The 23,769-nt window shown below is 44.8% G+C and overlaps 1 protein-coding gene across 25 annotated transcripts in view; it reads left to right on the forward strand.

Annotated features, from left to right (window-relative positions):
• Positions 1-23,769, forward strand: part of KALRN (kalirin RhoGEF kinase) — a 434,749-nt gene that overhangs the window by 348,713 nt on the left and 62,267 nt on the right. For 15 of the 25 annotated variants that reach the window (XR_014947909.1, XR_014947910.1, XM_085552327.1 and 12 more), the window contains 2 exons: positions 2,885-2,914; positions 4,419-4,665. Coding sequence is in view for 23 of the 25 variants with exons in the window: in XM_085552327.1 (XP_085408453.1) it covers positions 2,885-2,914; positions 4,419-4,665 (277 nt within the window). In the remaining 2 variants the exon portion in view is untranslated. The remainder of the gene's footprint in view (positions 1-2,884; positions 2,915-4,418; positions 4,666-23,769) is intronic. The other 10 variants (XM_085552330.1, XM_085552337.1, XM_085552331.1 and 7 more) reach the window with 1 other exon arrangement.

Here is a 23,769-nt window from a genome sequence, read left to right on the forward strand (position 1 = left end):
TTGCATGAGAGGATAGTTGTGCATTGCATACTGACAGAGCATCTTTAGCAGCGGCAAGCCCTTAAGTGGACAAATGGCAGGCAGGTATGAGCAGTGCCTGACCAGAGCTGTCATGGAGCAGCTGGCAGCACTGAAACCCTGTCTGTGCACAGCTCATAGGGACTACCATAAGCACCGCAGGTAGCTGGGTCTGCTTGTTTATGTGCCCTTACATGTCACAGTGTGGTGTGTGAGCCTCTCTTACAAACTTAATACCTTAATTACAAAAAGACTAAACCTTAATTATGGCACTGTGTCACAGAAGGGAAGATCATATACACCAGTGTTCTGTACCCTTGGAGGAACAACCACTGTGATGCTGCTACTTGTGCTGGGGTAGCAGCTATTTATCCATTTGCACTAGCACAAGCACTGCAATATCTCTATTACCAGTTCTCAGCCTCCCCAAGCTTGGAGTTATGTTTCAGAATCAGTGTGAGATCCACTGCAATTCACCCACTTAAGTAGTGTTCAAAGTGTCCTTCTCAAGAGACCATCTTCAAAACCCCTGCTTACCCCATCGGGGAGCTATTAATTCCCCTTTTCTTTTAAACCAATGTGAATTTAGTACTAGTTAACATCTATTCTAGCAGGAAGGAAGGACAACTTGTGACCTGGTAGGTCTTTTCCATCTGCACTATAATGATAAATGTGCCTCTGGTGTTCAGCCTTGCTTCCTCTGGCTGCTGTTTGATGGCTGAAAACTGAACAGATGCTGCGGTGGCCATACACACATGCTGTGACACAGGAAATACCATCACACAGTCATTCTGCACTAACTGGTGCCTGCTGATCTCTGGAACAGCCTGGATGCCCCCCCAAGAAGGACATGTCCTTGTCTGGGACCTTTTGGTGGCTTGTACTTCATGCTCCCAAGGCTGACAAGCACTCAGCTGGGTGCTCCCAAAAGAAAAACATCTTGTGTAAATCACAACAAAACTCATTTACCAGGGTCAGTGTGTTACATAGAAGGCTCCCATCGATGTTTAGAGTTTTGGGAGCAGTGTTGTGCATCAGATAGGGTATTTTTCAGTTGTTGGGTGGGTGAGTCCCTACCCACATTGGTGACACAGAGCAGGTGGGTGGTTGGACTAGATGATCTTAGAGGTCTCGTCCTACCTAAGATTCTATTCAGTGATTCCATCTAGCATTTCACTATTTCATTCTGCATTTCCTTTTCTTACTGCTTTTCAAGCCATTGCTTTCTGTGTAATTCATTCCATTTGTCCCAGCATCAGATCTTTCAGTTTTGCCTTGTGCTCCGCAAAGACCTGCTGTATCACTGCTTTTATTTTAATGTCTTGTGGATTTGGTTGTACAGCACACTGGCAGACTGCTGTCTGGGTTTTAAGCATATCTGCCCAGTGGTTTTAATGGTCAATTTTATCACAAGAATGATAATAGTGAATATTATATGCTAAAATATGAAGCCATTTACCTGTGAAGTACAGCTTTGAGGGTATGTTCTATATTCTTTCTTTTTCCAAACCAAATGCAATCCATGTGAGAAAGCAGCAGCCCATCTGTTGCATGCCCAGAGGGAAAGAGAACCGTGATATCCTTCTCTGAAATTGGGAAGTTACTCTCCAAAAATAAATTAAGCCATTAATAGCTTGGAGAACACTTCATAGGTGAAAGGATTTCTGTCATCAATAAGCAGGTGTATGTGTATTATTCCTCAATGACTGATAAATTGTATACATGATAGTGTCATACAGTCATTCTGTAGAGATTGCTTTGCTGTGGGTTAATTTGGTCAGTACGTGTTCTTTGTGGTGTGGTGGTATATAAGACACAGAATAGACACAGTGAATACCAGGAAGCCCTTTGCAAAAGGAAGAAATTTGCTTTCTGTTCTTTGTGATCAGCACCTAAAAAGCATCTGTGGGCCCCTACCTGGGTTAACCACACCTGTAAAGGGTTTCTGCATAACTCCTCCTGCCAAAGTTAGGGTCTTTCCCTACAAATAAATCACTTTACATACATCATCACTGTTCCTCCAGCAGCGAGCTGACAACAGGCTGCTAGAAGGGCTGATCACTTCCAGTTCTCATTCTGTTAAATAGCTATTTTTAATGAGATAGGGAGAACCAGGAGCTTGGGGCTAGATGGCACCTGCAGGTCATGGAGCACACCTGCCTCCTCTGGGGTATTGCTTACAGGTGCTGCTCTCATTGAGCCATCCACTGTGTCACAGGTGTTCAGCTACCTGGGGAGGGGAGGGCAAGGGCCCCCAGGTTTGGGGTGGGCTGCAGCACATTCTCTGCCCTTATGAAACGATGGACTGAGGGCTCCCATTTGAGCCTGATGCTGCTTGCTCAGCTGCAGCACAACGGCGCCTACCGAGCCCCTGCCTGAAGCCAAGAGGGAGAGGTGAATTCACCGCAGCAAGAGTTTGCGGTGTGATGGCAAACACGGACACCTAGTGGTACTTCAGTGCAGGGCACGGTAGTGTTTTCACTTTTGTCTCTTGCATTTTTCTTGTGTCTTAAATGTACCATACCAGATCGGGTCCCATACTGGATCAGAAAAAAAAAACAAAAAAACCCTTGTAATTCTCAAATTATCCCACAGCAAAGAAACCTTAGCAAATATTATAGCAATATCTTATTCTTTCAATAGCTGTGTGTGTTCCAGTTACAAGAAGAGCATGTCAGAGCTTGACAAATTGATCTCTTGTATGTTCCATCAGCTCACTGAGCTCTTTCCACAAGGATTAATGGTAGCACTGTGTCTGAATGACCTCCAATAGCTGCCATGGTTTGTTTGGTTTGTTTGATTTTTTTTCTATCTATTTACAAATAATCTTTCAGAGAATTATTTCCTTCTTCTTCCCCCAATCTAGCATTTCGTCTACGGCAGAGACACAGGACAGGTGAGAACCAGTCCTTGTCCACTGACCTCTTTCTGTAATCATACGTATCGCAACTGTGAATGGGATTTCTTTTCATGCCTGCTTCATAAGACACACAAACCGCTGTGCCATTGAGTGGGGAGAGTGCTGTTCCCATGGGAGTGTGCATTTGAGACTGCCTGGCCTGCAGTAAGGGATTTTGAGGTTGTACAGCTCGAGAGTGATGTCTGTCTGTAGAAATGGGTTTGCACTTCTAAGAGGCTCACCCATTCCAACTGATGAGCAGATCCCACTTCTCCCTGAGTTCACATAGATATCAGGCATTGTACAACATTTCTCTCAGCTCAGTTGGATTTGCAAGTGGTTAATTTAAAAACATTTTATAATGCACCTGTCTTTAGCTTTGTATCCCAAGTGAGGTTTGTGATATCACAGGGTTTTGAATCCGCTTGGTTGCTGCTCAATACCTTTTGAATCAGTGAGCTAATTCAATCAGATTTTATACTGGGATAAGGGGCTCAAAGGATCCTGCATGTTCCAGGAAGCAGGCAGCACATAGATACGAACCCAGATGAGGGCCCCTAATGATAGGCAGGCAGCAAGCAATCCAGATTTGTGCTCACACCTGTTTAGACACCTGCAAATCCAACCCTGAGATCCAAATCTGTAAGAAAACAAGCTTTGTTAGCTGTTCTGCCTGTGCAGTCGCTTTCTCTGCTTTGTTCTGCTGTATACACAAATGCTTCTATGCAGTCTCGGGTTATACAGAGACCAAGGTTAAACAGAGACCAGTATTGTTCCTTGCATATCGCAGGGTGTGAGACTGAAGGAAAGCAGCAGGTTGCCAGCACTCAGTATGGATGTAAAACGATACATTTATTCTTAGATACAAATCCTGGAAGTCAGCGTATAATCAGTCACTCTTCGTTTATATAGTTACACCTCTGTTTTCCATCAGACAGTGTGGGAGGAGCTGTTCTGATCTGCCCCATCAGGATCCCCTAATCTCTCAGAAGGACTTTAGAGCAAGTTTGGGAAGAAGAGGGCAATGTTTTTTGTCCTGCAAAAAGTGGTAGCTGTATCCTCACTGTGTGGTGGCATCTGGGAATGTGTCTGCCTTGTGCTGTAAGAGGGAGCTGGATTTGTTCTGCCATGAGGCACAGTGCCAAGGCTGTTGGCTGGGATAGTGCCAGGCTAGAAAGGAGCCCCAGAAACTAAAGAGAAAAAAAAAAGCAAGGCTTCTGATGGGCACCCCCAGCTAGAAAACTGTGGCATTCAAGAGGCCATGGGGTGGGTAGCTTTGATTTCTTACTCAGGCCCAACAGAATGAGTAAGAAGTAAAGGAAACAAGGGTCACAACGTGTTGAACTTTGGCAAAAGAAATGATTAACTTGGCTTCTAAGGAGCACAAAGCCTGCCTTTGCCAGTGTAAATATGATGCAAAGATGATTGCTTTCATTCTGCCCTCTCTAACTCCTATTCCTACTCTATTTATTTTATTTCTTTTTCCCTTGAACCCGGGCAGTTGTCTGGAGGGTGTGAACTAACCGTGGTGCTCCAGGACTTCACGGCGGGCCACAGCAGTGAGCTGAGCATTCAGGTGGGGCAGACGGTGGAGCTGCTGGAGAGGCCAAGCGAAAGGCCAGGCTGGTGTTTGGTGAGGACCACGGAGCGGAGCCCACCGCAGGAAGGGCTGGTCCCCAGCAGCGCTCTCTGCATTTCCCATTCCCGCAGCAGCGTGGAGATGGATTGCTTCTTCCCTTCAGGAAAAGGTAGGCAACAGCCTGACAGGTGTTATGGACTGTTTTGAATTTTCCCCTCTTGTATCTTGTAAGCTGCTTGGGCTGCTTTGGCAGTCAACGTGGGCAAAGGATCGTGTAGTCATGAGTGAGTTTTGTTACTGGGTCTCTGTGAGTCAGCACAGCACCAGCCCAGCTCCATCCCATGAATCAATGTTTGTACTTCTGTGTCTTTTTCTGTGTGGCAGTTGTTACCATGTTAAGATGCAGGATAAAAATAAGACACAAGAATTGCTTTCATTGCCTAGAAGCTGAGATGGAGGGGGAAAAACCCAACGTGGGGGAAAAAGAATGCTGTATATGCACACAGCATGCCCTAAATTGTGGACGTGTTATTTTATGCATTCCACTGTGCACATTAATGCATGGTCTTTTACTATATCCCCACTGCCCACCTATGATTGCAAACAAGCCACCAGTGAATACTGGTACACCAGGATGACTGGTGAACTGGAGGTGGTGAGTGTACTGGTATGATACAAGAGGTAAAGCAGGTGTTACAATGAGAGTGTGATGAAACAGCCTGAGAGGCTGGGCCTTGACGTCAGTTTGCATGGAAATGACCTGCCCTTTCCTACAAACACCTGCACTGATTGGTGAAATATTGTTTGTCTCTGGTGGTGTCTGTGGCCTATTCAGTTGGTGTCATGTTCTGAGCGTTGTGTGTCTCATGCATCACATCCGTGCAGCCAGAGATGCAGGAGGTGCCCCATGTTGCTGAAGTGGGACCTGCTCCATTCAGGGTGTGCAGAGCAGGTCCCCTCAGGGCTGAGTTCCTGTCACAGTTAGGGCAAGGGGAATGGCTCCTATCATTCCATTCCGTGCGTCAAACCTGCAGCCTCAACTGGCTTAATAAAGTTGTTTATTTTTTTCCCTTTGCATTAGGGAAAGTAGAACTTGATCCTTCTTCGTTTGGACAAGTTACGCTTGGTGGTTTTGCTTGTTTTGAGAAAAAGCACTCCCTGCAGGCAGGGAGCAGGGAACAAACAGGGCACTGCAAAGGGCCCAGAGTCATTTTGCCTTAAAAAGCATAGGAGGGAGGAGGAGAAATGCTGGCTGTCCCCACTGCCTAAGGTGCAAACTCCAGCGTGTCCATGTCTCTCAGACCTGCCACACCTGGAGCCTGGCCTAGCCATTGGCTTCTCCAAAGACCATGCAGAGCTCTGGGAACCCCAGCTGCACCTCCGTTCAGATTACAGTAAACAGGTGAAGCTGAAATTCAGCCTGGCAGAGCCCAGCGTGGTGTGACTCACAGGAAGCACACGAATGTGTCTGCTGGGTGCAGGCCATTGCTCAGGACACTGTGAAAGGCCACATGGCATGGCGTACAGGGAAGCTGGCAGTCCCAAGGAGGATGGAGGCAGGGTGGTGGTGGAATCAGGCTGTCTGAGCACAGCACAGCCAGGCCACAGGGCACATCATCCTGCTAGCTCACTGAGCTGGCACACGTGCTCCTCCTGGCAGGTGCAGTCAGCCTGGGGCTGCTCCAGCCACGTGTTCATGGCCTTTACTACCTCCCATCTCCTTCCCCTGCAGCCTCTGTTTTCTTCCTGCACATGCCAAACCTGTATCAGGGAGCTTCAGCACTAATGGGATCTCCAGAAGTGATGCTAGACGTTATAAAAATAACTGTCCAGCTTACAGTTTTGGCTGCTGTACAGCAAATAGGTTCTTCTGGGTCTAATCAGCTGTCCCTCTATTGGGAGAACAGGAAATTGTTTAAACTGAATAAACAGATGCTGGGAATAAAGAAAGGGGAGTAAGTGTGAAGAGGGAAATGCACTAGCCTCTGGAGCCTGCTAGTCTCATGAGGTGCTGCAAGGATTAGCATCATGCATGGCTTCTGGCTATTCAGACTAGTGTCCATCTCTGTTTCCAGTATCTTTTGGCATGGTTTGGATTATGAACCCCTCAGTCTAAACTTCCAAAATGTGTGGCCTTGCTTTACAATGCAGGGCAAAGGCTGATACATCTAATGTGAACACCAAGTAGACTTCCCACATCTGTTTCAAATACATAAAGACATACAGCTGTGGAATATGCTGGATTTTGCTTGCAGTTACCAAGACATGCAATCCTTTGCTTTACAAACGCTGCAATTTCAAGAATAGAAAATACCTGTACTTAAAAGGTAGCATTCCTAATGGTAAAATTTGCCAGCTTTGATGTAAGCATACAGAGTTTTGACAGATACTTTAAAATAGTTGCATCTTCTTGGTGCAATATGATAAATTGCTGTTCTGTCCTAAATGAATTACTGTGAACCATAGACATAAAACAGGCTTGTGAGCATAGACTCAACAAAGATACTTACCATCCCTAAAATGAGAGAGAAAAGAAGCACCTGAACCATCAGCACCTGAACAGAACACTATCCATGAAAGCCACTGGAAATATAAAGTCAGAGTTCACTACTGAATGTGTGCTCTGGTTCTCTTCCTATTTATTTTTTACACTATTTCTTTAAAAATAGTTACATAAAATCTTACACAAGAAAAATGTTGATGCAAACGTAAGAGAACAAACCCCAAACAGAACGCTTCCTATGTTTCATAATGAAGCATCTTTGCAGATTTCTCATGCACTTGTTCAGCTAAAGTGCAGAGATGTCGAGGATCAGTCTCCCAGCCTTCCGTCCCGCTTCTGGCTGTGTTCCTGTAGAGGATACACACTTAGTTTTTTCATGACTTGACTACAGCTCAGAGCCCCATAGAGCCCTGTCTGTTCTTGCTTTCCAGCAATCTGACAGTGTTTGCAATTACCCTCTGTAAAAGGGCAAACAGGTTTCTGGGATTCACCTTACATAAATATTTTATGGATGACTGAGTAAAAAGAACTGGTCTGCAGTCTCTGTTACTGTATTTGAAAACTTATGTATATTTTTTCATGACTGGCATTCCCTTGGAAGGAAAAAGAAAGACCTGTGGCACTAGGAATGAAGCTCTGTTTGAACTGTCTCATGGGGCTAATTACAGGAAAACTGTGACTTTTATTCCTGTCTCTTTTACTCTATAATTGAGCTCTAAGGTATTAAACTGTAAATTTCAAATTAAGAGAGAAATCTGCACGGATGGAAAGCAACCTAATGACCTAGTCAATATTCATTAAGCACACTGGCGTATTCCTGGTATCAGCCTACTAGCTTCAGCTGAGTGATTCCGTATTTGTACTTGGCCCATGAAACCTTTGGATAAAACCTTGATCCTACAGCTCTTGTCCACTCACTCAGCAGTTTTGCTGTAAAATCAGAGTCCCAGTGTAATTCAAAAGGTACTTCTTACAGAAATGTTAAGCAATTTCCATCACCGAAGAAAAAAGGCGTTAAAACAGTAGGGCTCTATAGGACTACGTTTAGGCTGATGATATGCGAAGGGACCCCACTCAGGGCCCCAGACCAGATCCTGCCTGTGGGATGCTTGTGTCTGGTCCATCTGTCTGGAGGAGATGAGGAACACATTGTTTTAAGATGCTATGCAAACATCTTTCTGCGCAGGCAGACGGCCACTTAACAGCAGGGCTTTGGTGGTAGTGGTGGGTCCTTGCAACAGCAAATTGAGCAATGATTGGGTGTCTTCCAGCTGCACGGGGAACATAGGCCTCACAAGGTGTCTGTTAGCAGGGTGAGCAACTTCCCAGCTGGATCCTGCTGGCCTGAGTGCATCAACTGTGATACCATTAGACTTTGGTCAGGAGAGCCAGTGGTTTCAGTGCTGCTCAGGGAACAGAGGGTGTTTGCATGCTGAGCTGTAAAAGAAAGAAGCAGAGGAAGGGAAAATAGAGTCCTGAGAGAATAGCATCAATGAAAATGAAGTTACCTTGAAAACTGCATTTTGTGACCATTCCTTGTGGGAAAGAGCAGATGAATAAATGGATGCAAAGCCAATGAGAGTAATGTGGCTCTTGTTGGGGTTTTAAGTCTCTTTTCTCCAGACCCTGATCTCAGAAGAGTAACTACTCAGGAAAAAACATAATTGTTTCTTCCCATGTCTTGGTTTTTAGGAACATCTTGAATCTTAGTAAGGAAAAAGAACCTGGGCTGCTTTTATTATGTCCCTATTCCTGTGGAATATTAAATTGTGGTCTGCACTGGCTCATGCACTTTTTCTTTTGTGTTTTAAACAATCTTTGTTGCAAAACATATTCTATGGTAATGATTCCTGATTTCTTGGGAGAACTGTGTGAGGATGATTCAGAAGTTGTAGTGCATGCTTTAAACCTTCAGTTGTCCTTGTGGCTGAGAAATTGGTTTTGCCTTTGAAAGCCTTAATTAAGAGCAGTCGATTAAACTGTTTGTAAGGCTTCAAACTAAAGGAAACATTTTATTAGGTAACAGTTGATTTAACTGGCATGTAAACAGGGGTTTTCATTAAACAAGCAATCTTCAGGTTCTCAGTGTCAGTATAAAAATGCAGTATTTAAATTAAAAAGAAACAAACAAACAGACTCTCACCCCTGTTCCTAGTAATATTCCTAGAACTGTTCCAACAGGGATGTTCAGAGTCACGATTTCACTGTATAGTCATTCAAAAGAGGACAGATGAACCCCTCCTGCTGGCTTTTGATGTCTCATGGTACCTTTGCTACAAGTTGAGGACATGGCTTACATAGAACAATCCCATCAGGAGAGCTCTTACTGCATTTTCACTCCTTTTCAATTATGGCAGAGCTGCTGGAAACCAGTCAGCTAACCAACATGGTGTAACACAGCAGCCCTCTATGGGCCAGCAGCATATGCTGCCAGGACCCAGCTTTGGGCTACTGCTCTACCACAATATACCTGGAATAAATAATAATAATAATAATAATAATAATAATAATAATAATAATAATAATAATAATAATAATAATAATAATAAAAATTCTAAGACAGAGATGGGTGTGACTTCATGCAGTTTTGAAAGGGATAAAAAAAGAATGAGAGAACTCCAGACTGCTTTGTTATTTCAATCAAGTGGCCTTTACGTTTTGTTGTGTGTTTTTTTTCTCTCCTTTGTCTTCCACCTCTCTCCAGCAATGGCTGTTTGGCTTCACTTTCATGGGTGTTTGCAGCTTCTTCCCACCAATTTGCTCCTTTCTCCCTTAGTGGGCAGTGGCTGCTCTGATGATGGAAAGGTTGGTGATACCTCACTCCCATATCTACTATTATCTTTTGATCCTTAGATTCTGTATTTTTTTCCTCCTCATGGTCATCCCATGGAAGAAGTCAGATACCTGTATAATGTCCATTCTTAACACTTTCTCTTGGACTCCATTATCCAGCTTGTGAGGGGTCTGGAGCACAAGCCTTAACAGGAAGAGCTGAGGGAACTGAGATTATTTAGTCTGTTGAAGAGAAGGCTCAGGGGAGATCTTATAGCTCTCTATGACTACCTGAAGGGAGGTTATAGTGAGGTTGGCTTCCTCTCCTGTGTAACTAGTATAGGACTGGAGGGAACAGCCTCAAGCTACACCAGAAGAAACTCAGTTTGGACATTAGGAAAAGCTCCCAAAGAGTGGTCAGGCGTTGGAATGGGCTGCCCAAGGAAGTGGTGGAGTCACCAACCCTGGAGGTTCAAGAAATGTTTAGATTTTTTACTGAGGGACATGGTTTAGTGGGGAAATATTGGTGATAGGTGGGAGGTTGGACTGGATGGTCTTGGAGGTTTTTTCCAACCTTGTCACCGAGGTTGGATGATGATTCTGTGATTCTAGCTCCAAAATAATAAAAAATAAGCAAGTATTTAACTACCATTGGCAATATGGGTGATGAGATCTGGGTTTTATTGCTTTGAAGAGGTAGACCAAGAGAAGCCTGAGAGAATGAGTGAACAGGGACATTCATATTGCTATGACTTTTGTTCTGCCAGAACTTTTACCTGTATATTAGTACATCAAGAATGTACAAGTCCACAGGGAGTTGCAGCTGCAGGCCATGGAGGCAAGTCATATTCAGGCTGTTGGAGCCATGATCTGATGGCTTGTGAGTGTGTCACAGTTTTATGTATAAAACCATGACAGAGTGACATGGTGTTTTCATTTCCTTACCTTTTTTTTTTAATATGGTATTGCCAGATATTTAAAGCTAAGCTTCAAACACATTGATTTGTTTAGGACATATCAGGTACCAGTGGAGTCAACTGCACTTATTGCTTCAGCTGCACTGTTATCTAATCAAAGCCAAAGTCCTCCAGTGCTCTACCTGGAACAGTTTTTTTTGGAGAAGTACAATTTAGATGAATGCTATGATAAAACAGGAAAGGCTATTTTGGGGGAAGTTGCTTTGCTTTTTTTCAGAGGATTTTTATTATTTTAAACACAGGAGTGTTTGTTTAAAAGAGAGAAGGCCTGCAAATTTTCTTGTTTACTTTGCCTTTGCTTCCCTTTCTGACAGGGGGTAAAACTTTATCCACCTAATCCCCAGTCAGCTTAACCCCAAATTTTGATATACAGTGGCCGTGCTGTATTTTGTACTGGGAGAGGAAAAAATGGGACTCGGATTTAAAATGCTGCAGTCAGCTGCACTCATCAGGAATATCAAAGAATTCAGCACTTGGTCTGGCAGAGAAACTGGGGGGAAATTCAGCAGTGATACAGACAGAGCTATAATCCACACCTTCTGAGTCACAAAAATCCTACCAGAAGGGTTAGATATTTGGACACATCAGTGTGTCTTGGGCCTGATTCTGCTTATTAATATGGAACCCACCCATCTGCTTTTCCTGCTCTTTCATCCATCCCTGTCACAGGTCACCCTCACTGTGGATGTACTAAGACCAGCTTGGGGAGTACAGCAAACAGGCAGAGTACAACATTAAACTGGACACAATTCAATAGCTGATACTGCATAAAGGTCGGGGCACCTGAGCTGGCACTCCTGCGTGGCAGTGGTCTGACAGCTTTATTATTGTGCAACTTGTGCTCAGTGCTCTAATGCATAGCTTACAGTACCTTTGGGACCTGTGCTTAATTTGGCTAGGAGGCTTTCAGAAAATTGGGTTTCCTGGTAGCAGGTAATATATCGATCACTTGTACCTCTTCATTAACATACTGGCACCAGCATCCTAGACTTTGACTGAGTGTGGAGTAGAATTGCTGCCTATCAGGACAAGAAATCATTCTGCTTTTAGAATCGAATTAGTCAGCCAACTAAAAACCAAGAAATGCTGGCAGGGAAAGCAGATAAAGCCTCAGCAAAAGTGAAGTGCAGGATCTGAACTCTGTGTGGGTCTGTAGGAAGATAGAAATGTTTGTGTTTCAGAGGGTTAAGTTCTTCTCTCTGCAGTATGAGATGGCCATTGTATATCACTGCCATGGAGATGGCCACGGTATATCGCAGCCACAAAGCTCCTGTCTGCACTGCACTGCGTTCTGCTCATGAGATGGATATGTCCAAAAGCAATTATATTCCTTCTCAGGATGAAGAGTCGTTTGTTTCCTGTAGATAATGTCTGTTGGCTTTTTGGCGAGGCAGTTTTTGGAAGGGTGTATGGTTACTTACATCAGCATTTGTGTTATATTGAGAGATAGTGGCTTGACCAGTTTAGGGTGGGATGCTCAGCAGTCTGAGCACACTGGGCATTCCCATAGTGAGCTGGAGCTTTAGGGAAGGGAGAGAGGGAAAGCAGCTCTTGTGAGTCCCTCCCAGACTCAGCACCGCATTTCCTCCCACAGCCTCTGGGGATGACTGGGGTCAGAATTTCTCTGTGGCCTCCTGGCTCTCCTGCCTGGCTTCCCAGCCATCTTTCCAAGGGCTGGGCCATGCATAAACCTCCTTCCCTGGCTGTGTGGTCACAAATGTAGTGGGTGACCTAGATTCTTAGATGAGATTTGAGGGTGTGTGTGGGGGTGCACATCCTTCTCCTGGCAAATGATCTATCTGAGAGAATAACCTGGGAGTAGTTCCAACTGTGTGTACATGTACAGAGGTAAGATTGCACTGGTCCTGTTTTCCCACCTTGTCTTCAAAGATGTGCTGGAAAGGGAATCTTTAATTTCTGTTGTTCACATATTGATGTCCAGCTGTTGTGATATCACAAAAGACAATAATAGCTCCACTAAGTAAATGCTATACTTTTGGCTCATTAAGCAGGACCACTTGCTGGGGTAATCTGGGCTGTGCAGCATCCATATTGCCTAGGGAAAACCAGAGGAATCTCCCATCAGAAGGATCCTAAGTGAGGAAAAGCCTGTCCTGCCTGTTCTCCAGTTTTCCATGTGATCTCAGCATGTGTCCTTTCATAAAACATCTGTGCTCTGCCTCCTCTTACTTGAGCAGGGTCAGAGCAAAGAGAGGGGCCTTTGAAAGGGACTCCATGAGAAGCACTGATCGAGCCTGAGCAGTAGTTGTACTGAGAAAGGACCCAGGCTCCTGCTGTGTGCCCCTGAGGTTCAGGAAACTAAGTCAGATCAGGAATTATAACAGTTATCCAAGAGAGAGAACACTTACTGAGAATGGTCTGAAATTGATGTTTGTTTCTTTCTTTGAGCTGCCCAGAGACCTTATAGATGCATTCTGTTTCTATGAGCTGTGGTGCCCGAGCTCATCACAGGCACCCGAGCAAGTGGGTGGAGTAGAGTTTGGTTTGCAACATGAGGTTTGTGCTCATTCTGACATGAAGCCAGCAGCCATAATATCTCCTTGTCTCTGCCCCACTAGTGAAAAACAAGCAGCCCACAGGAAGGGTATAAATATAGCTCCTTGAGCAGAATCTGTTTCCTCTGCATTTGGTCATGTGTCTTGAGATCCATGCAGCGCAGTGGGAATGGGGGAGTTGTTCTGGAGCACTTGGCCCAGAGAGCCAACAGGAAGGTCATCGGCCGCCTCTGCTGCAAGAGCGACGGGAGCATGTGGACGGCTTGTGTCTTGTGTTTCCTCTGGGGCCAGGCTAAATTTAGGAGATTCACAGAGGGGCGTTGGACCGTAATCCATCTGGGGCTGTGGGGGAAGAATGGGATCTGGGTTGTTTGCCTGGGCTTTCTGCTGCGTAACCAGCTTCAATGAGCCACCATTCATTCTTATGTCCCTCCTCTGCCTCACTGAATGTGCTGTAACCTACTCCCTGGTCTCTTGCCCTGAACTGTTTAAAATTTAAGCAGGAGGGAAAAATAAAGACTGCTGGTTCTGGGTTCATACTGACTCAACTTCAGAGTGTAGATGTGCCTTCTGTACCATCAACGCACAGGCTGAGCCTATAGCCCATACTTGTGAGAACTGCAGTGATGCAGATACTAACGATGAGCGCAAATCTCATTTCAGACTTCCCAAAAGTCTGATTCTTTCAGCTTCCAGGCAGTTAAAGGGATTATTCCTCAGTGCAGTATTTACACCTTGCAAGGCCTTCACACTGTTGGGCTGATCCTTCCGCTGCTAATCTTAAACACATATTTTATGAGTGTGTTTTGACTTGAACTAGCATTGCTAAAAATCCCCTTTCCCTGACCAGTCTGAGACAGAGCTAGGCAAACTGAAACACAAAGCACACGCGTATTAAATACTGTATTTCAAGTAGTTGAAATTATGTTTCTGTATATCTGCTTCAGCACACTGCACAGATTTGATATATTGATACTGACACAAGAAGCCTGATTCTCCTGTCATTTACACAAGCATTTTGTCAGAGCAGTTATTCCCAGGTCACACATTTTGAAAGAAGATCCCAAACTCACATCAGCTTTGCTTAGTTCAGATTAATCCCAAATTCTAGAAAGCAGAGTTAATATTATTGTCACTGTGATGGATCTAATAGTCAATGCCAGAAGGTTATTTATGTAAGTGCGGATGTAATTTTTCCATTCATATTAATTGGTCCAGTAAAATATATTACCTCCTCTTGCAAATGCTGCCTTGCTTTAACTCCAGAATGGCATTTTTCTGTTCTTTAAGGCAGGCAAAGTCCATTTGTGATAATTGCTTGCACGTTGCAGTGAAGGTTGGGATAGCCTCTAGTCTCTCTAATGATGTGCAGTCAAACAGAAGTAACACACTGTCCAAGACTTACCCATTAGAAAAACAAAGAAAGAAACAAAAAAGAACAAAAAAACACCTTGATACTATCTTTTCAGCAACATACTTTGTAACTCATACTTGCTGGTGGCTCCCACGTTCATGATGTTCATGAAATGGGCCTGGTTCTCCATGTTTCGCACCAAGAGCATTTAGCTGTCTGATGCTGCATTAAACATTTTTGTTGCCCTTTCCTTTTGCAAGCCAAAGAGATCTAAAGTTAGATAGTGGAACCCAGTGTTTATATTTCAAAAGCATTATTCTATCTTCTAGATTAGGGAGAAAGACTGAAATCTTTCAACTCGAGATATTGCTTTCCCATGGATCATTTTTAGACACTAAGTTTAGATATTTTAGGTATTTCATAGTCCTTCCAGACTGTACCCAGCTCTTCACTTTTTCTGCAGATTTCACGTATCTTCAGATTTTTAAGTTAACAATTGCATTTTGCCAAGGAATATATACTCAGTTTCCTTGGAAATCTGTGGGAATTGCAGTTGGGTATCAGAGAACAGAATCCAGCCTAAAGAGCCAAATGTCATTCTTCAGTAAAGCACTGGACAATTTATTAACTCTGCAGGTCTCTCACTCAGTGAAATAAGCACATTTTTCTTTTCACTGACTGCAAAATACAAATTAAGTTTCATGCAGTGTGAAGGAATCAAAGTGCTCTTGCTGCTGAAGAAGACCGTTCTAAGCTGTGAAAAAGCTTAGATGGCAGAGGAAGGGCACTCTTTTTACCCCAGTGGTCTTCATAGCCATTGCACATCTGCTCAGACAAATATGCTGTAGTTGTGCCATGCAGACATGCATAGGAGAACTGCTTTGACTTCACCTGGGAGCTACACAGTGTTCAGTCTTCTATAGCCTTTCCTTCGATGCAAAGAGGTGTCTTTCTGCATGTAAAGCTGCAAAAGTGCACACTCATCAGCCATCATAAAACATGCAAGGGGACATGCAGGCACACCAGAGATGGGCCTGAGAGCAGCAGCACTGGGGGCTCCTCCCTGCTGAGTGAAAGCACCTATTTCATAAGGGGACTGAATCTCTTGGAGCATCAGACATGTACACCATTCCTGCCCGAGCAGTCAGCGTCTGCCATGGTGTGTGGGAGCACTGAAACTAAGAGATAGCACAGGTGATGCATCTGTCATGTACCCTGAGGCTCTTGCAGTAAATTCTTCCTAATAACAACTGGAGAACCAAGGCAGATCAAGGAACTGATCTGGGTTAAAGTTAACTTTTTGGTTTTTTCTTTTTCTTTTTCTTTTTCTTTTTCTTTTTCTTTTTCTTTTTCTTTTTCTTTTCTTTTTTTTTTTTTTTTTTTTCCATCTTAGGTTAATTTTAACCTGGATCCTTTTGCAGCTCAGTTTCACTGTGAGGCTGCACAAACATTTCTATTGGCACGGGGTAAGGCGCAGCACCTGGGAGAGACAGAAAAGGCAACAATGGGTTTTGGCAGGGCAGCTGGTGCTCAGATTTAGAGTGCTCATGGAACATCATGTAATGTGGAGCTGTTACATACCCAGAAGTCAGCTAAATGTAGGAATTAAAAACTGCTCCAAGACATCACGTACTTGTCCCTCTTACAGAAAAACACCAGGTTTCTCCTTGCAGTGAGTGACTGGAAACACCAATGTATAGAAGTTCAGCTTTCAGTAATATCTGATGTTACCAAGAGAAAGGGGGATCTCTAAGTATTTGATTCTGGACTGACATTCACTCATTGACATCCCCCAGAGCAGCATTTCTGCACAGAACATCAGCAGAAATCCTGCCAGACAGCTAGCACCCTAAAAACGAAGTCATTGCTATTCTGTGAGCAGAAGGTGCTTTAAACTGATATAAGCAGAAAGGTTGTTTTCTAGCCAGTCAATCCATAACATCTGATAAAAATAGCTTTAAAACTGCTTTTTTAGTTCTCCTCCCTTCATGCTGCCTGTTTGCTGTATCTTCATTATTTATTCCTTCCGTAAGTTCTAATAACAGCTTTGTGGATTCTTTTATGCTTGTCTTAGATCTGGTATTGCCAAGCAGAAAGTCCTGCCATCCTAAACGTTACCTGGTAAGAATTATTTTGCATTCCCTTTCTACCCTAGAACAAAGGAAAGAAGAAAATACACTTGATGCAATAATTTGGCCCAAGTAAATAAAGGCTTTTACAATATTGACATTGAATTTTATTTTAATTCCAATCCAATTTCTTCAGACTGGCCAGAGAAAGGTTCTTCTCTAACTAGCAAATGGTGTGTGCCGGTTTTTTATTTGTTTGCCTTGAACCATAATTGTGTTGGATACTGGACAAGAGAATGGGTGATGAACAAGGCTTTTAACTCACTGCAGAACAGCTCAGGAAAGTAGACTGAATGGTCTTCTACCAAGAACAAAATGAAAGGAAACCAAAACCATAAACAAAGAAACAAAAAGCTTTCTGTAAGGAAGGAGAAATGCCCTTTAAAAAGAAAATTAGCTGTGGTTTCCAGCATCTAAACAGAACAACCTTAGGCAAGTCGAGGCAGGCAGATCAGGAATACTCCTGTTACACCAGTAGTCTGTAGTTGCTGAAACAACTCAACTTTGTCATGCTGAAGTGGGTGAGGCTCCTGTTTGTCTTGGAAAGCAGACCATGATGGGCTGAGATAGGCTCATGATTTTCCCACTGAGGCCCAACACAGTGCAAGAGGAGCCAAAACATGTTCAAAGAGCAGCATTTTAGTGCCTTGTGTCTTCCATCACTGGTTATTGCTGTAACTCCCAACAATATACCTCTGCTTTAATGGAGATAAGTGCTTCAGGAAACGAGCACAAAAGCTGCCTAAAAATTTTATTTCATTATTTTTTTGCTTAAGGTCTTGTGTGGTTGTTGTTTGTTTGTCTTCTTATTCTCATCAGGAGCTTTTTTGGGATGTGTCCACCATCCACTATCATTCTCCAGACAATGAGTAACTCAGTACTGCCATAAAACAGTACATGGCTCCACTTTCCAGAGTTTCCCATATGTTAAACTGGTTTGTGAGGGGATGCTCTCTGCAACTCCTCTGGTGGTTGTGCTGGAAGGTCTGAGGAGTCCTGCATACAGGTCTTTGCAGAAGGCCATATGTATCTACATGAGTATATAGGGACAACTGTAAGTTCATAGTATCAGTAAGGTTGGAATAGACCTCTAAGATCACCAAGTCCAACCGTCAACTCATCCCCACCATGCCCACTAACCACATCCCTCAGGGCCACATCTCCATGGTTCTTGAACATCTCCAGATGTTTCAGGTTCTCTTGAAATGGCCAGAGTTGCATGAAAGTGAGTGTATGCATCTTATTCTGTAGTCTGATCTACTGCTATCTGTCTGGTGCTGTTTATTCATTGAGCTTTTTAAGATACTTTGGTGGATAAGACTTCGAGCAACCTATCTTTATGTCTTGGACTCTCCCTTCTGTGCAGAAAGAAAAAGAATGAGTTGTAAATTAGGACAGAGAGTTATGTTGCTGTCAGCAGGGGGAACTTACGATGTTCAGGAGAGGTGCATTCTGTATCATGTACAGGTGAGGCCCTTATTGTGTTGGAGCACCTGGCAGAGCAGATGGGTCTACAGGGCTTCCCATTAGAGATGGGGGGGCCAAGATGCTTGTTGGTCATGCAGCTCTACTGAGTTGTCATAAACCATTCCTATTCTGTTGTCTACAGCAGAAGCATAAGGAGTGACGTATCCTGACATTTGCTGAACATATGCCTGCATTGCAGTTCAACATGGAGTTTGTGCAGGGCTGTCCATATTTCTTTTTAATTTGTTTGTTTTAGTTAGTTGAGAATGTTTTTTTTTTTTACCTACCACTGTGCTGCATTGAGGAGCCAAAAACCTCTCCTTGGAGTTGTGCTCCTTTATGCCAGGAGGGAATATGTTTCCATTTATTTATTTATTTTTAATTTATTTGCTCTGTTTTAATACCCAATAAAGCAGTAGTTTTTTTCCAACTGGCACAACGAGGCCCTGACTATTTTTAAAGAACGTGGTTCATTTGATTTAATCTAATGAATGTTTAGTACTGTTGAAAATGGCTGGAGCCAGAGCCAAGAATAACGTACTGAAATGTGCTAGTTGAGCAAGGACTGCTTCACTCTGCCAATCTGCCTTCACATTTACCTGATTTTGTGAGTAGCATTTGCAGACAGGACATATTGATCAAGGTGCTTTCTTAATACTAAATCTAAAAGCCAGTAACCCACGGAGCCATATTCTGACACGCACATTTGAATAAACATCAAACCATAAAAACTCTTCTTGCTGCTCAGTGTAGGATGCGTAATCCCTGTTTCAGACCACTTTAAGGGGAACGCAAATTGCCAGTATCTTTTTATTGCATGTAGAGAAAATGAAGACACCAAATGGTCATTTTTCCCATCATTCAGAAATTTAGGGGAGAACTGGTAGGGAAAGGAGACACCCGGTGTCTCCTTCTTAACGAAGGTACATTTCATGCATGTTCTTGCACCTCTGTGTCCTGGCAGGTTACATTGCATATTTAAAGAACGTATTAAAACTCTATATCCCTTCCCCTTTTGCCATCTGTGACTTGAATTCCCTGTTAGATAGTTCTTTCTCTGTTCTTTCAAAAGAAATATGAAAGTAATACTTAAGCTTCACTGGATTAGAAAAATAAATCAGCCATAATACATCCTGGTCCCTAATAGTGGTGCCCATTGGGATTGGTTTTCTGCAGTGATCACTTTACACCCCCAAGCACAGTGTGGGACTGGCTTGAATAAGCAACAGACAGATGCTCCCAATAGCCATTACATTATTCGTCTCTCTGCATGATGGGGTGAAAGCAGCAGCACCTGTCACTATGGCAGAAATGTTGTCACTGCTGTTCTGCATTACAGATCTCAAGGGCAATCTGGACTGATGTATTTCTCCACATTTCTATTGACCCAGATGGAGCCACTACACCACTAAGTATTTTATGCTGCGTTTCCCTCAAATACATCTTTCAGTTTATAACTGAGGGAAATTAAGCCCCCGATGCAGGTGTGAGAGAACAATGTATACAGATGAACACGTCTTTCACCCCAAAATTTCCATGAGAGGACTGGCTAAAAGCATTAGAACTTACATAGCAGAAGTCACTTCTGTGGACTCTCTGAGATTTCATCCAGAAGTGTCTCAGTCCTGGGGAATTTCTGAAGCCATACTCAAGAGCAGAAAGAACTCACTGCCTCATCATCCCAACTCCCCTTCCATCCTTTGTGCTGCACAGATGCAGTGCTGATGGCCTCAGCTCCGCGTGGGGTGAGTTGGGACACAAACATCTTCACAGCCACTCACTGCAGATAACAGCGGCTGTGTTTGGAGCGTGGTGCCAGGAGGTGTTTCCCCAAAGAATTCCTGAGACTCAGGCTTAGTTTAAAGGGAGAGTGGGAAAGTTTTACTTGACATGGGGACACAGCAGCCGTTCAGCCAGATATTATTGTATCCTGTCCAAAAATAACATTGAAATTACAATGTGAACACAGGAAGTGAGGTTAAGGACCCTTCCTAGTCCCAGGCAAGAGCCTCCTCACCCCTCATTTAGGCCAAGTGAACTGTGCAGCATTATTTTTCCCCATGTGATCTTCTACTTCCCAAACACCAAGCTGTGGGCTCAGCACAGCTCTCACTCACATTGATGGCAGACATCACAGAATCATAGGATTGCTCAGGTTAGGAAGGACCATCAAGATAAGTCCAACCTCAGCCTAACAATACAGCCCAACTCTAACAACCCATCACTAAATTATGTCCTTGTGCCATGTCATCCTTAGCCAGGCTGCAGTTGAGCTGTGGGCACATTGAATCTCTTCTGCTTTATAGGAACTAATCAATATGACGTGATTATTAAAACCATCTTTTAGTCATCTCTTTTTTGTGTTTGTTTGTATGTATTGCATTTATTCATCAGTAAAAATGCATATGGATATATATTTTGAAAAGAGAAGCTTTTCAGATATAACCTTCTCAGTATTGCTAGTGTTGGGCAATTAAAAAGAGAGCCTGCTTTGCCCCAGAGTAATGAATTCAATTCTGTTGTAATTAAGCAAACTACTTTTTTTCAGAGCTGAAATTACACCTTAATTAGGTTTCAGAGTTTGGCTGCAATAATAGGACTACAAACTTGGTTGTCAGACTTTGCCCATAAGTACTCTTTCACTGAACCTTCACCTCTAAGCACTGTTTTATTGCCATGTGCTGTTAGTGTCATGTGCACCATATCTTTAAGATGTGCTCTTTTCAGCCTGATGGCTCAAACATTTCTTGAGTGAAGTCAGAAATTTCTCATCTCCCACAAACAACGCTGGGGTTTGGTTAGGGCTTACCACTAGATGTCCCTGTGAACCCTTCAAACCTCCCATATCTGCAGAGTTTCATGTGAGCCGGCTCAGGCTGGTGATATCTCAATGCTGGTGTGGGATGCTGAGACCTTGTAGGATTCTTCACCCACATGGGATGCTGTTCCTTAAGGGATGCTTCACCCACATGGGATGCTGTGCCCTTGTGGGATACTTTACCCACATGGGATTCTGTGTCCTGGCAGCAGTCAGCTCTTCCAAGTGTCTTGGGACTGAAATGCTACTTTTAGGGTGTCTCTAGTTTCTTAAACAAGGAACCTAAAAGATATGCTTTGGAAGGCTTTTAAAGGTTGCCAGGAGCAGGGTTGTGCTGTGCTTAGTGTTGTGAAGAACCTCCATGAAGGGATAGTTCCTGCCTTGTAGACCAGATCCTTTGCAAGAAGACAGGGCAAGACCATGAGCACACTGAAGAGCATGTTACCCCTTTATTTTGTTTGCTCAAAGCGGGCTGAATCAAGGTGGGAGGCAGCAGCTCAGAGGGCAGGATGTGGTGTGAAAGGCAGACTATGAAAGAGGGAGATATGGTATGAAGCAGAAGGTGGAGAAGTGAGTGTCTTTAGGAAAAGGAGAGGTGCAGAAGGGCAGGGGGGCCCTTGTAGGTTCCCCATCCACATCTTCTTTCTCCGCTTGCTGCTGTGGCCACTGTTTCCCATGAGACATATTATCTGCCTACTGCAGGCACCATAGGTCATGCATCTCCCAGATAGTCAAAGTCCCAAGTCAAAGAAAGACACAGCGTACAGCAAATGTAGACAGAGTGAAGGTTCACTTCATTTTCACGTGCTGATCAGCAGCCTGGTGCTCAAGGGCAGGGAAACAGTGCGTGCTCCAGGCTGGTTCTGAGGTTACCAGCGCCTCCAATGGGGCTGCACTCAAATAATTCCCACATGTATGCCTGGGAGCGTGCTGGTTCTGCTCATTTTTCAGTACAAGTGTGCAAAACCCACGATGCATCCACTTCGGCATCCTGTCCAAGCTGTCCCACTGGCTGCCTCCAGTAAGGTTCACTTTTGGCACCTCCAGTTTTCTGTGCTTTAGGTGGGGAACCGTAACATGACAGGCTGGCACCTTCTGAAAGGAAAGCTCTGGCAGGTTGGTCCATGTCTCAGACTCTCACCCTGAGCAGAAGGGCTGTGGTGCTTCAGGCAGACCTCCTGCAGAAAGCCGATGGCAGAGCTGTTGGGCACGCAGGCTGGTTAACGCTTCCAGCCAGCTGTAAAAGTCTTTCGCTGGTTGATGGTTAAGCTGAAAGAACGGCGGGGAGGAAAAAAGATAGTTGTGAACTTGGGGAGGGGGAAGAATAAGTTTAGCCTTTTAAAACCTCGGTAACCTATCAGAGCTGCAGCAAACTTCCTCCGGGGCAGCTCCGCGCTCCATCCCTGCGGTTCGGACGCGGTCGAACCCCTCCCGTCCGCAGCCCCCCTGGCTGTCGGCGCTCCGCCCGCCACCGCCCCGTTGCATAAGGGCAGGGCTGGGGCGGCCCCGCTCCGCCCCCGGAGGTGCGCGCCGGGCTCCGCGGGGACAGCGGCGGCTCTGCGGGCGGCTCGGCCGCTTAGCGTCGTTCTCTTTGCAGTATTTTTCGGCGTTGAGGTTGTTTGTTTGGTTTTTTTTTTTCCTCCAAGTGGGCCGGTGGCTCCTTGCCATGAGCAGCCCGAAGGCAGCATGAAAGCGGGCAGGCGCAGCTATCCAGCCCGCTCCGGTGTAGGATGGCTCTTGGCGAAGTGCTGCTGCTGCTGCTCCTGCAAAGGTCGGTGGGGACGGGGGGGCGAGGTCGGGAGGAGCGGCTGTACCCGGGGGTCGGGGCCGGGAGCTCAGTGGGAACTCCGAGCAGCCACCCCTCCGAGGGACAGAATGGAGGAAAAGGGCGGAGGAGCTGCCGGGACCCCCAGTCCAGGAGTAGTCGAACCCCCCAGAGGCAGCCGGATCCCCCTCAGCGTGCAGCGGGGCCGGGGCATAGAGGGAGAGAAGGCTGGAGTTGACGGGATCCGTGTTATCGTGGCTGGTAGGAAACACCCAGGGACTGTAAGGTCAGCGGGGCAGGCAGAAATATTTGCTTAAATGAGATTTCTTCTCCCTGCTTCCCCTCCCTTCTCCGGTCTTTCTTGGGCTCGGGTAGAGCAGCGCATTTCGGGAACATCTGTTTCTCACAGTCGACAGATCTGTGAATGGCGATGTGGGAAAGGCTGGGGACACTGGGCTGAGGCTGAGGGCTGCTTGCGGAGATGTGGGAACGGCGCGGTGGTGAGAGCGCCTTGTGAAAATAAAAGGACTGATTTGTGCTGAGAACATCCCGGCTGAGATGGGCTGAGTGAAGGTTTCCCAGCCCACAGCCTTCACGCTGATATGGCTCTGGAACTTGTTCTGTATAGTGCAAGTTTTTTAATGGGGGATCTGTGTGGTATCTCTGAGTGGCCTGGCGTCAGTGTCTCCAACAGCACTTGCATCTTTTGTTTGAGGTTGTTGTTTCTTTTAAAGCCTTCGTGCTTTCCTTCACGATGGGATCCGCAGGTGAAGATGGGCGTACTCATGTCACCATGCACACACTTGCAATGCGGGAGCACTGCTACCCCAGTTATTGACCTAAAGCAAGCCAGAGCAGAGCTGAAAGTGGGGTTTGTGAGATGTTGATCTCTGCAAGCAGGGGGAGAACATCCTACTTCATGCCACGGATGAAAGAAGAGGCACATAACCTGGTAGCCTCTGTGGAGCTGCT

Source organism: Coturnix japonica, chromosome 7 (genome assembly GCF_054131305.1).
Source record: "Coturnix japonica strain WE chromosome 7, WE-NBRP24, whole genome shotgun sequence".
NCBI lineage: Eukaryota > Metazoa > Chordata > Aves > Galliformes > Phasianidae > Coturnix > Coturnix japonica.